We start from the raw sequence: 12,772 nt of genomic DNA, 5'->3' as shown, positions 1-12,772 counted from the left end.
GATTTGCTATAGTTCACCCCTATCTCCTGCTTGTCTGAAACATAATTATTTTGTAAAACAGAAATGCAGTCAGTTATAGAATAACCATATAACATTTATTTCATAAAGTTGCATTAACCTCTCACTATTCTTTCTTGCTATCAGTAAAAAAAAAATGTTTTACGCTACGGTTCTACATCAAGATCTACAGGTCGAATGAGAAATTTTACACAAAACAGGAAATGCATTAATTATGATTTTTAAACATAAGATTCAATGTTATTCTGAATAATGTATTACTTGTGTGGAGGCAGAAAGAAATAGTGCACTGACAATGTGTTTATGAAGGTCAAGAAGCCCATTTGTTTTTTATTAGAAGCATTAAAAGAAAAACAGAAGTCCATAAATAATTTAGGATTGCCGTAGGTATATATATATATATATATAAAAAAACGTTCACATGTTATCCTAACGTCAAACCTTTGTGAATAAAGTGTCTAAACCAAGCAACCAATCCGCGCTCGTGTTGGAGACAGACACGATGACGTCAGCGGCGCCTTGCTCCAGACGCACGTGAACGCGCCCGACAAGAAGAAACTCTCGCACGCTGGCAAACGGGGTCACGAACTATGACCTTTCACTGGAGTAAAAACAATAACAAATAATGTGCAATAAACGCGAGGGGATTAAAAAACACGTCTGTTCATATCACAGGTAAGCAGCGTTTCATTTCTGCATGTCGCACAATGGTTGGTCAAAACGTTCGCGTTTAATATAATAATAACCCCGTTTGTGCAGCTTGTTGTGTGGCTGCAGAGAAACAGGCCCGAGCTGTTCCCACAACTCATCCGAGCTGTCAACAAGCGAGCTGGTGGGCTTATTTAACGACAAAAGCCCAACCCGAGCATAGTGTGCTTTAGATCGCCCGGTATATTCCACTTATTCTACAGCAACTGCTGTATACAAGTATAATTAAATCAATTATTTTGATATGGTTAATACATTTTTAAGTATTAGCTGGTTAGCATGAGAGCTAACATATGAACTCGACCCTTTTACCTTTGCCACCGCGGGTCCTTCAGTGGGAGGATTTCGCCTGTTTTAACTAATTTTGGTCGATTTGACATGAATATTGCTGCCATAAGGAATCATTTATGTTTTGAGTATTAATTATTTTAACGGACGTTTAACCAAGCCTTTATGTTGTGGTTTTTTTCTTGGCCTTGCGCCAGAATCTCCATTTTGTTTTGTGTTTTGAACATGACTTCCGCTGTGAGGCGGTAGGGTGCTTTTTTTTTATTGAACATAAACGAAATATACATTTATAATGACATTTGTAAGTGTAGAAGGAGACAACTTAAAGCAAGGCACACAAATAATTGAATAAAAAATGACGGAAAACATCTACATCACTTTTAAATACAAATAAATAAGGTTTTGTCTTTATACACTTACATTATTTGATAAAGAATTTATCCAGAATTAACATTTGCATTGATGAAAAATTCAGCTTTTTTTTGGTCATCCAACAACATTCTAAATACAACATGGTTTCTATAAAGTAGGCAATGACTGCATGTAATAAAATAAAATATGATCAGTTGTATGGAAGCTTGTTTTCGCCACGGGATAAAAAAATAAAAAAGGTTAATGTGACTTTTTATCTGACAATTCTGACTTTTTTTTTTGTCTGTAAAATGTTATAAACTTCAACCCTTTACGGACACACTGAAGCTCGGGTCGCCATTGGCTAGTCATTTTTTTATTAAACATTTAGAATAAATATGCCATTCTTATTAATGGAGTTAAACACTTAAATTACATGAAATAAATATTCAATAAATATAAATATTTGTAGTGGATGCGATGGCATGCTTTTGAACACTTTTCCTGTGGCATGTTGTGTTTTAATGTTTGAACTACAGAGATAATCATGATAATAGCAGATTGTCTGAGAAAATATTTTCGTGCAAATAATGCACAACAAGGCCATTAAAAATATAAATCAATTAAAAATACAATTTGGCCAGTGGAAAAGATTGAGAAAAACTTTCTCTGAAATGTATTTTACACTACTTGATTTATTTATTCAAAAACAAGGCAGGGGTAGGCTACTAAATTATTTTTATCAATGCGTATCATCCGTATCTCATATTTTCCTAATGTCTTGTACCGTTAAACATGGTATCACTTGGATGAATAATCATATGCAAATTATTTGCAAATGAGGATATTCATAGTAAAACTATGTGTTGTAAGCTCCATATATGGTTATTTCGGGGTGGAGACGCATGTGTGCGCAATCTTCCTCTGACTGGGATTCATAAAAGGAATTTTGCACAGGTTCTGGCGTACGCATTTTATAAGTCTGAATATTTTTTGCCGTAACCCTTTTTTGGCTTTCGGGCACACGTACACTTTTAGTAAGGATCCTACGCGCAGTTTTATAAATGAGACCCCAGACATGGAATGCAAACAATGCAAAATAAAAAATTCTACACGAGTATAATATAAAATATACATTTCAAACACTGTTAAAGACAAGTAAGCCTGTAATCAAATTAGAACAAATAGGCCTAATCAAACTACAGGCAAAAGCACAGATAAACTCAGTAGAACAAAGATGAAAATGAAATAAACACTGCTTTTCAGGTAAATCTAACAGTTCAGATTAGGTAGAGAATAATTCACAGTATAAATTAAATATAGATAAATCATTATTAAAGTTACAAAAGTGATTTAGTCAAGAGCAGTGAGTGATTTTTTTGCAGAATTAAAAAAACCTGCAGCAGGAATATTAGGCTGCTGTCACTTTAAGACATAATGCACGGATCATATATTCTGATACTGATACACACGTGTTTTGTTTCTTTCCTGGACGATGAGCATATCTGTGTTGGAATTAAAAATGCGAACTATTTGACTAAAGTGTTTTTTTCCCTGCCTAGATAAAATCTTCCAGAAAAATGCAGAAATTTACTGTCCATTTCAAGTATTGGATATTATGTTGTGCTTGCGAAACATATTGCTTCATAATCAATATTTCATTGGCACATAGGTGGAGGTGTTGTTGGCAGATGCAGAACTGGTCCAATCAGACACTTCTAATGACCTCACATGACCATGACAACCAATATGGAGGTGCTGGCTCAGCAGATATTGACCACTGAGCAGATTTCAGAGGTGAGTGATCATGGGAGAGAGAGAAGGACTAGATGTTAGTAGTGGGAAGTTCGGATCATTTTACTGACTCGGATCTTCTGAATCTCGTTCATCAAGATGAACGACTCTTTTTTTTCTCGAGTCATTTCGTTCATTTGAGCAGAATGTATTTAAAATGTTACATGTTACAATGTTAACCCTCTGGGCTTCTTCGTAAACTAAGCCCAGAGGGTTAATTCCACAAACACGTCAAATGTTGATCGCATTTAGAATAAGAAAAAGATTTGCAAGGCAAGAAAAAGGCCAAATTATGAGAAACAGAAACGATTAATTCATTTATCTGGGTCTTCAGGCTATCCAGTCTGTTAGTTTACCTCACCTCCCGATCTGAGCCGTCCGTTCACCCCGTGACATCCTCATAAACTGAGCTATTCAGTCTGTAGTACCGGACACAGAATTGATTAGTTCTCGTTTCGAGTCTGTCGACTTCGGGTTCGAGTCATTCGTTCATCACGTGACAGCCACATATAGGCTGAGCTATGCTGTCGGTACCGGATACAGAATTGATTAGTTCATCTTTTGAGTCTTCGGGTTCGAGTCATTCGTTCATCACGTGACAAAAGAACGAAAGACTCAAACGAATCAGACCCGAAGACTCGAGAGATGAACTAATAATTTATGTTTCCAATGCAGAACCTATAGGATGTTGCGCATGCGCTGTCAACACAAAATGAACGAATCACTCTCTGAGACAGACAACTCATTTTAAAGGAACACTCCACCGTTTTTTCATATTAAACTATGTTATTCCCTTAACTAAGACGAGTTGATACACACCTCTCTCGTCTCAGTGCGTGCACTCAATCGCTCTGGCGCGCGGCGACACTTTGATAGCACTTAGCTTAGCCCAGTTCATTCATTAGGATCCAAACAGAGATGAAGCTAGAAGCGACCAAACACCTCCACGTTTTCCCTATTTAAATACAGTTACACGAGTAGTTACACGACAAAGTATGGTGACACAAAATAAAACGTGCCGCTTTTCTAAGCGGGTAAAAAGGATAACTGTAATGTATGGCGGAATAGCACTGGGAGCACTTCGACTCGGCGCAGTAATATCATCACTCCTGAATAATCCTCTCCCTCTCACTTCTGTCATTAGAACCAACGTGACTTTTTACTGCGTCCAATATCATTGGATCCTAATGAATGAACTGGGCTAAGCTAAGTGCTATCAAAGTGTCGCCGCGCGCCAGAGCGATTGAGTGCACGCACTGAGACGAGAGAGGTGTGTATCAACTCGTCTTAGTTAAGGGAATAACATAGTTTAATATGAAAAAACGGTGGAGTGATCCTTTAAAGATTTGTTCAAAATGAACGAATCATTCATGACCGACCCATCACTACTAGATGTAGTGTCCACCCAGAATCAGCAGCAGCTCATCCTCTATTACAGGAAGGAATGCAAACACACTAATATTGGTGTAGATCCCATTCACTTAGTTTAATTCAGTTTGGATGGGAATGGATTGAGAGGTGTCTTCGGTTCCTATGGACCTCAATAATGATGAAGCATAACCATGAGCTGTGAGGTATAAATGAATTTATTAGGTGAATGCTTGACTAAACAAAATAGGTCTTTAGGTTATACTCAAAATGAGAGAATCCCGGACAGTTCTAGGAAAACTTTTCTAGAAAAAGGATCTTTGTGAATTTTGATATTCTAGGATCTATCAGCGGGCAGGAGATTTGCGGGAGCTAGACAGTTAAAGCTTTATTGTCACTTCGGCCACGTGCTTTCTTGTTGTCTTGTTTTGCGTGACTCGCAGTCTGTGAGTGCTCTGATTGGCTGCATGTTTTGTTTGAGCACATGGCTTGTCATGTTTGTTTCTATGTGCCATGTGTTCTCCTGTTTATAGAGGGTTTGCATTGACGTCACTTTCCCGCGGGAACACACTCCCTCAGCCGGACTGAGTGGCAGAAGAGCTGCTGAGTGACTGGAGTTAATAGAGGAAACTGCAGCGAAAACACGAGTAAAACAAACTATTATCAGTTTAAACTGAAGGTTGGACTCGTTATAGTGTTCTTTACAACTTACCAAAGATTCAGTGATCCACGGATATTGACATGCCGCCAGGAATCATGTTTCCTGACATTTATATGAGCCTGATTTAGACGACGGGGAAATAAAGCAAATTTGCCTGTGAATGCTTTATATAAATACAATATAGGCAGGTCTAAATCTGGGTGATCACTGACGTCAATGCTATAGTGTATACATCTTCATATCATCCAGCCCTCAAAAGCATAGTTTTTTTGTCAGTAATAATTTAAAAACATCCAATTATGCAGAATATGGTAAATATTTAATTGATGAGTTGTAAATACAATATATAACAATACAATATAAGGCATCAATTTTACCCCTAAATTCAGCATATTGACACACAATGATAACTGCAGATCCACCTTTCTCTGCCTGGATCCAGTTGTTTCTGTGAATCGCAGCGATCCATTTGCTTCTCTGTTCTGTAGCTTTCGGCAGTCTGTAGAAATATACCCATCTATCATACAGTACAGGCCAAACGTTTGGAAACATTACTATTTTTAATGTTTTTGAAAGAAGTTTCTTCTGCTCATCAAGCCTGCATTTATTTGATAAAAAATACATTAAAAGAAAATGTAATATTGTGATATATTATTACAATTTAAAATAATTGGTTTTCAATTTATTATATTTTAAATTATTATTTATTTCTGTGATGCAAAGCTGAATTTTCAGGATCATTACTCCAGTCTATCACATGATCCTTTAGAAATCATTCTAATATGATGATTCATTATCAAAGTTGGAAACAGTTCTGCTGCCTAATATTTTTTCATAACCTGTGATACTTTTTTTAGGATACTTTGATGAATAAAAAGTAAAAAAAAAGAAGCAAATGTTTTAAAAATAGAAATCTTTTGTAACATCAATATACACTACTGGTCAGTCATTTTTTTTCTTTCTTTTTTTTGAAATAAAGGCTGAATCCCAATTCTCTGTCTTACCCCTTCCCCTTACCCCTTCCCTTAGTTTTGCACGTTCACGTGAGAGTAAGGGCTATCCCAATTCTCATTTTGATCAAGGGGTAGGGCTAAGGGGAAGGGGTAGATACCCCTTAAAACCAAGAATTTTCGCGAGCTTACTTGAAACCAAGGGGTACCCAGAATGCACTGCGTAACCGGCAACAAAGGCGGGCATACCATCAAGAAAGTCTCATTTTCGGCTTAAATGATTGATTGAAAAATTATGACAGTCGTGTTTTGTACTCTACACAGTCATGTACATATATATTTGCAACCATGTTGTTAACTGAAACGTTTTTAAACGTTTTTAAAAATCGCTGGTCTGCTACGCTAGGCTATGCTAACGATACATTGCTGGTTTGCACAATCAGTCCCGCATTTCTCTGACTAATGTCCGGGATTCGGCTTTTGTTTTCTACAGTCGCCATTCATTATGTGTAACGTTTCATTATTTGACACTGACACGTATGTGCCAGCTTTGCAGGTCATGTATTCAGCTTCAAACGGATCCCGACTGATACGAAAACACAGGAATTTAAGCAATGCTAAAACGCACATAAACCGATCACTTGTTTAGCGTTCATGTACGTTAAACACTACATTCAGATTCACCGGTTTGAATGAATTCAGTCCGGTTGAAACAACACTCTGTGCATAATGAATAGCGACGGCAGAAAGCAAAAGCCGAATCCCGGACATTTTGGGTGATCCCGAAATCCAGGCGACATGTCCAGGAAAAAGATACGTGCTTTACATATTGTAACGCGTTGTGTTAGGAGGGAAACAAAATAAGGATAGCTCGCAGCTGAAGTATTAGGCCAGACAGACTCACGGAGGCGATTATTCACTCGCAATTTATTGACAAATCAAACTCCTGCAAGTGCAACTGTCTGCCACACGCTCCACCTTGACTTCCACAGCGTCACTCAATAAAACAAAGCAAGAATAATGAGCATCAACACAGAAATGACCCACATACATGGGGTTGTTCGAGTCGCACGGCACAATACCATTACAGCCCGTTCAACAGAGAGCGCGCAGCTCTTAAAGGGGCCATACTTATTTCCACTCGTTACAATATGCTGTCCTGTATCACACAGGGACTCCGGAGTATTATGTATGATGACGTAACCAAGTGGCGTCTCATTTCATAGGGGTATGTTTTCAACCCTAGCGCTTACCACTCGGTTTCGAGGGACAAGGGCTAGGGGTAAGACGAAGGGGTAAGACAGAGAATTGGGATTCAGCCAAATACTTTTATCCAGCAAGGATGTGTTAAATTGATAAAAAGTGATAGTAAAGAAGATTTATATTATTAGAAAATATTTTTTTATTTTGAATAAATGCAGTTCTTTTTAACCTTTTATTCATCAAATATATTAGGCACCAGAACTGTTTCCAACACTCATAATGAATCATCATATTAGAATGATTTCTAAAGGATCATGTGATAGACTGGAGTAATGATGCTGAAAATTCAGCTTTGCATCACAGAAATAAATGATAATTTAAAGTATAATAAATTGAAAACCAATTATTTTAAATTGTAATAATATATCACAACATTACTTTTTTTTTTTATGCATTTTTGATCAAATAAATGCAGGCTTGATCAGCAGAAGAAACTTCTTTCAAAAACAATGAAAATAGTAATGTTTGCAAACTTTTGGCCTGTACTGTATATAATATACTAATCTAGTTGTACAGTTAATCTCAATTAAGCTCTTTCCCGGTTTAGATGTGTTTTGTGTGTGTCGGCATTCACGCTGAAAACTAATGCTGAAGCTCAGTCTTTCTGTCACTCAGTGTGTGTTACTGCAGACAGTGACGTCACACGCATAACCTCTATTGTCTAACCGTGCCCTTCTTGTTATCTGATTATTGATTTATTTGCCCCCCCTGTCCTCCCTCGTTACCTGCTTTGTATCTGCCCTATTTATTCTCCTTGTGTTTGCAGTCCTGTGCCAGTTCGTTGTCATACATTCCTTGTGTGTTGATCCCTGAAGCCATGTCGTCTCCTGCTACCAGGAGTCAAGCTGCCAAGTCAAGCTGACCGGTCCTGTTTTACCCCACGGGGTAGTTTTTGTAATTTTTTTATAACAAATAAAAGCCCATTGTTTTGCATCTTGAGTCCTCGCTTCATCCCTTCACCCAAACCTGACATTCATGTACATGAGAAGAATTTTAAAATGAAGTGATGATAAAACTGGGTTGATATAATCGTATTGGTTGGCTCTAGTAAGCACTCTTGCTGCTAAAATTTGAACCATTTGAAAAGTTTATTTATTGAAGTTATAGTAACAGTGAATTACAGTAATCTTAGACAACTGTCTTGTTTTCAGTAACTAATACCTATATTGGCAGAATTCATTTAGCTTTCAAAAGCATATAAATGTTAATCCTGCAAGAAAAAAGGAATGTTAGTTATGATTGATTAAAAATGTCCTTCGCTAAAGCACATACAAGGAGAAAAGTATAGGACCGAATACAGAGCCCTGTGGCACTCATACTTGTGTTTGGTCTGACATCTCGTCACTAACAAACTAGTTGTGATTGGATAGGTAGGACCTAAACCATGCTAATGTCTGCCCACAAATGCAACATAATTCTCGAGCCTATCCAAGAAAATGTCATGGTTTATATTGTCAAAACACTAAGTTCTAAAAGCACTATAAAGGAAGGTAAAGAGAGACATAAAGAGCCGTGGTCAGATGATAGGAGCAAGTAATTTGTAATTCTGATAAGTGCAGTCTATGTGCTATGATGGCGCCCGAATCCTGAATGAAAGGATTCAGTCTCTCTAAGCTCCGCCTCTCTGAGAGCTGCTCTGCTCTGATTGGTCAGAAACCAAACACTGAATCTCAGCTCTTGACACACAGTGATACGAACAGTAACGATGGCGTGGGTTTTACCGTATCAATCTCAGAAAACAGCGTCTTCTCGACATGAACAGCACAAACCAAACTCTTCCAGTCTCAGATAAACTACAGTGTTTGAGGGCGGAGCTAAGAGACGCTGTTCAGCCAATCAAGACCATAGACTGTAATTATGCAAATGCAGGAATTGGAATAAGATTGGAATTACTGACGACTCATTCAGGCAATTCAGAATTGTTTTTTTGTGGATGAAAATCACTCCATCTGTCATGCACTTTGAGACTTTGTAGACTTTTTACATTCATAAACAGCTTTTACGCCATATGTGAAAGGCAATATCTGAAAAAAGTATAAAAGAGGCACTTCAAGAAATAGTGAAAGCAAAGAAGTAGTTTTGAATATAATAGTTTTGTAGTCTTAACTAAGTCTATGGTATGCATTATGTTCTAACCATTAAATATTTTTTCAAATAAGTTTTAATACATGAAGTAGCTTCAATCGTACAAATAAAAAATAAAATAAAAATCTCAAAAAGTATTTTTTTCTATAAAATTATTATTTTCTTCTCTATTTAAATGCAAATCTCTTTTAGAAATTGATAGATTTATATACTCGGATTTCATGCAAACCAAAAATAAGTAGATCCCTATCATTTAATCCCTATCATTTGGCCAACTCATCCTCACTCTCATCACAGGGAAGAGCTAACTCTGCACTCTTCCTATTGGTCTTTACGTAAAATATTGCTGTATTAATTTTCTGAAAAAAAGAAATCAGTTTGTTATTTATACATGAATACAACTATACTACAATAAACACTTCAAATAAATAAATAAATAACTGCAATCATATTGTTGATGCTACTATCTAAAAAAAAATCCCAATGGGGAAATACATTACAGCATTTCCACTGTGGTACAGCGTTCTACAAACATTGATATTTTCTCAATTTACAGTAAAACTATGTTAGACAAAGTGGATTTGTGAATAAAAATATCTAATTTACTTATCAAAGATGCTGCAAAAAAATCTCCCATGCGAAGAGATGATTAGAAATGAGGTTAATAGAGTAATTTCTGGAGCACCTCAACTGGTGTGAGGGTGACGGTGGGAGAGAGAGTTTTGGATTGATATTCAAATGTCATGTGACATAAAAACAGCACATCATTGGCTCCCTTAAGGCCTGCCCTTTTAATTCTCATAGTGCAATATATTGTACTTTTTCTGAATAGCAAGGAAATTTGTAGAAATTAATAGTTGCCATATGGCAACTCTGTACCATAAAGGGTTAATAAATATGGTCAGGGATTTGTCTGTCTAGATAGCCTTAAAGGGTTAGTTCACCCAAAAATGAAAGTTCTGTCAGTAATTACTCACCCTCATGTTGTTCCAACCGAGTAAGACCTTCGTTCATCTTCGGAACACAAATTAAGATATTTTTGATGAAATCTGAGCCATGTCTCACTCCTCCATAGGCTTATGTGACCGAAACTTGCTGGCCCAGAAAAGTTATTAAAGAGATCGATAATATAGTCCAAGTGACTCCAGTGGCTCAATCTTAAGTATATCAAGCGACGAGAATACTTTTTGTGCGCAAAAACAAACAAAAATAACGACTTTATTCCACTTTTCATTTCCTTCTCTCTGGGCCTCGTAGTGTTTTTGCGCTGGGCGTCTGTGTTGCACGTCATCACGCAACACACACATGACCGGCGTCGGCCAATAGTGAGCCTACGTGGTGACGTGTAACACAGACGCGCTGCGCAAAAACACTACGCGAACCAACTAGAGGTCCAGAGAGAAGGAAATGAATAGTGGAATAAAGTCGTTATTTTTGTTTGTTTTTGCGCACAAAAAGTATTCTCGTCGCTTGATATACTTAAGATTGAGCCACTGGAGTCACTTGGACTATATTAACGATCTCTTTAATAACTTTTCTGGGCCAGCAAGTTTCGGTCACATAAGCCTATGGAGGAGTGAGACATGGCTCAGATTTCATCAAAAATATCTTAATTTGTGTTCCGAAGATGAACGAAGGTCTTACGCGGTTGGAACAACATGAGGGTGAGTAATTACTGACAGAATTTTAATTTTTGGGTGAACTAACCCTTTAAGCCGGGTCGTGCACACTGTGCGATTTTGGCCACGATTTGGTCGTCTGAGACAAATTAAGCAAATCCTAAAAGATTCACTCTGATCCTTGGCTAAAATCTGAAGTCTGTGATCGCTAGTTTGACGTGTTCACCGACAGCCGATTAATGAGCGTTGCGATCAGATTTGTGTCAGAAGATTTGACTCTCCGTCCTGCAGTGATTCTCCTACGACCACCGTCACATTATCTTCGTTTTTCAAGACAAGCCATGACCATAATTAGCGTTAGATATTTCTAAATCCCGCGTGTAATGAAGCTCACATCACCGAACGTGTCAGTGATGATGTAAAACTCCAGACGAGTTTTCTTGCGTGCGTAACACGTCTTGACTGTCGTACAGTCTGACATTAATGACAACTGAGGTCCTACAGTGTGACATGGCTTACATCTGGGATCATGTTCGTACAGCCTGACAAGCAACAATCGGTAAAGGACTATTATAAATCGCAGTGTGGAACTGTGAACGGAAATGTTCGGGAAAGTGATTTTGTGTGATGATATACCCACGCAGTGCTGCTCACTCACTGCCGTTAACAATAGTGGTTGACAGATGCCAATAATGTACAAATCTTGAGCCATTAATGTTAACACGTACAGACAACAGTGGGAAATGTTTCATTCTCATCTTCCGTGCTCAAACTGTCTTGTGTGAATGCCTTTAATTTAGCAAGCGAATGAAAATATGTTTTATGTTTCAATTGTTTTGTTGGGCTCTTTGTTGAAGCGAACCACTTAGTTACCATGGAAACACACTGTCTTTGACTCTCAGATGAAGATGAATGTACTGTGTGTGTGTGTGTGTGTGTGTTGCAGGTACAGTCGTCTCCGTCAGACAGCTCAGTGATGAGCAACTCTCCTCAGCGCATTCAGATCATCTCCACTGACTCCTCCATCACGACCCCGCAGAGAATACAGGTTCACACACACACACACACACACACACACGCTTTGTCATAGATGAGGACACAGACACATTCACACACACTTTCTCTCCCACAGATAGTCACTGACCAGCAGACGGGTCAGAAGATTCAGATAGTGACGGCACTGGACTCAAACACGGTTCCCAAACAGCAGTTTATCCTGGCATCACCGGAGAGCTCTAGTGCCAAACAGCTCATCTTTGCCACTGCTGACAGTCTGGTGCCCGGACGAATCCAGGTATGAAGTCACACAAAAGCATGTGGGCACATTTATTTTTACTATATGGATGTGACATAAAAACATATATAAATATTATTGACTTACAATTTAGGACTAAGTTAAGCGAGTCTTTGTGAAGAGGCAAAACCAACGCAAGAAGTGCTCGAAATACAAAGTTCAGGCATTGTTCAGAGTAGCATAAGCCCGATAAATATTAACAGCATATATAAATAGCATAAGCCCGATATATTATAAAACAGTCAAATGATAACAACATATTCAGTGTCTATTAAAATCATAAATGGATGCTTCTCCTAATCCTTCACATTAAACAATTAATTCCTACTATTCTATACCTGTTAGGCACTTTATTTCCACATTAACATTTTCG

General features: G+C 37.8%; 1 protein-coding gene across 2 annotated transcripts in view; it reads left to right on the top strand.

The window, feature by feature from the left end:
* Window positions 1-515: 515 nt before the first annotated feature.
* nr2c2 (nuclear receptor subfamily 2, group C, member 2) overlaps window positions 516-12,772 on the top strand; it is a 31,203-nt gene continuing 18,946 nt past the window's right edge. The window contains exons 1-4 of one of the 2 annotated variants that reach the window (XM_084389821.1): window positions 516-693; window positions 3,038-3,162; window positions 12,052-12,153; window positions 12,238-12,399. In XM_084389821.1, coding sequence (XP_084245947.1) covers window positions 3,097-3,162; window positions 12,052-12,153; window positions 12,238-12,399 — 330 coding nt within the window. In that variant the 5' untranslated portion in view covers window positions 516-693; window positions 3,038-3,096. The remainder of the gene's footprint in view (window positions 694-3,037; window positions 3,163-12,051; window positions 12,154-12,237; window positions 12,400-12,772) is intronic. The other variant, XM_084389820.1, reaches the window with a different exon arrangement.

This window comes from Rutilus rutilus (genome assembly GCF_951802725.1).
Source record: "Rutilus rutilus genome assembly, chromosome: 19".
Lineage (NCBI taxonomy): Eukaryota > Metazoa > Chordata > Actinopteri > Cypriniformes > Leuciscidae > Rutilus > Rutilus rutilus.
Note: the sequence above shows the minus strand (reverse complement) of the source record. Positions and strands in the feature narration are given on the sequence as shown.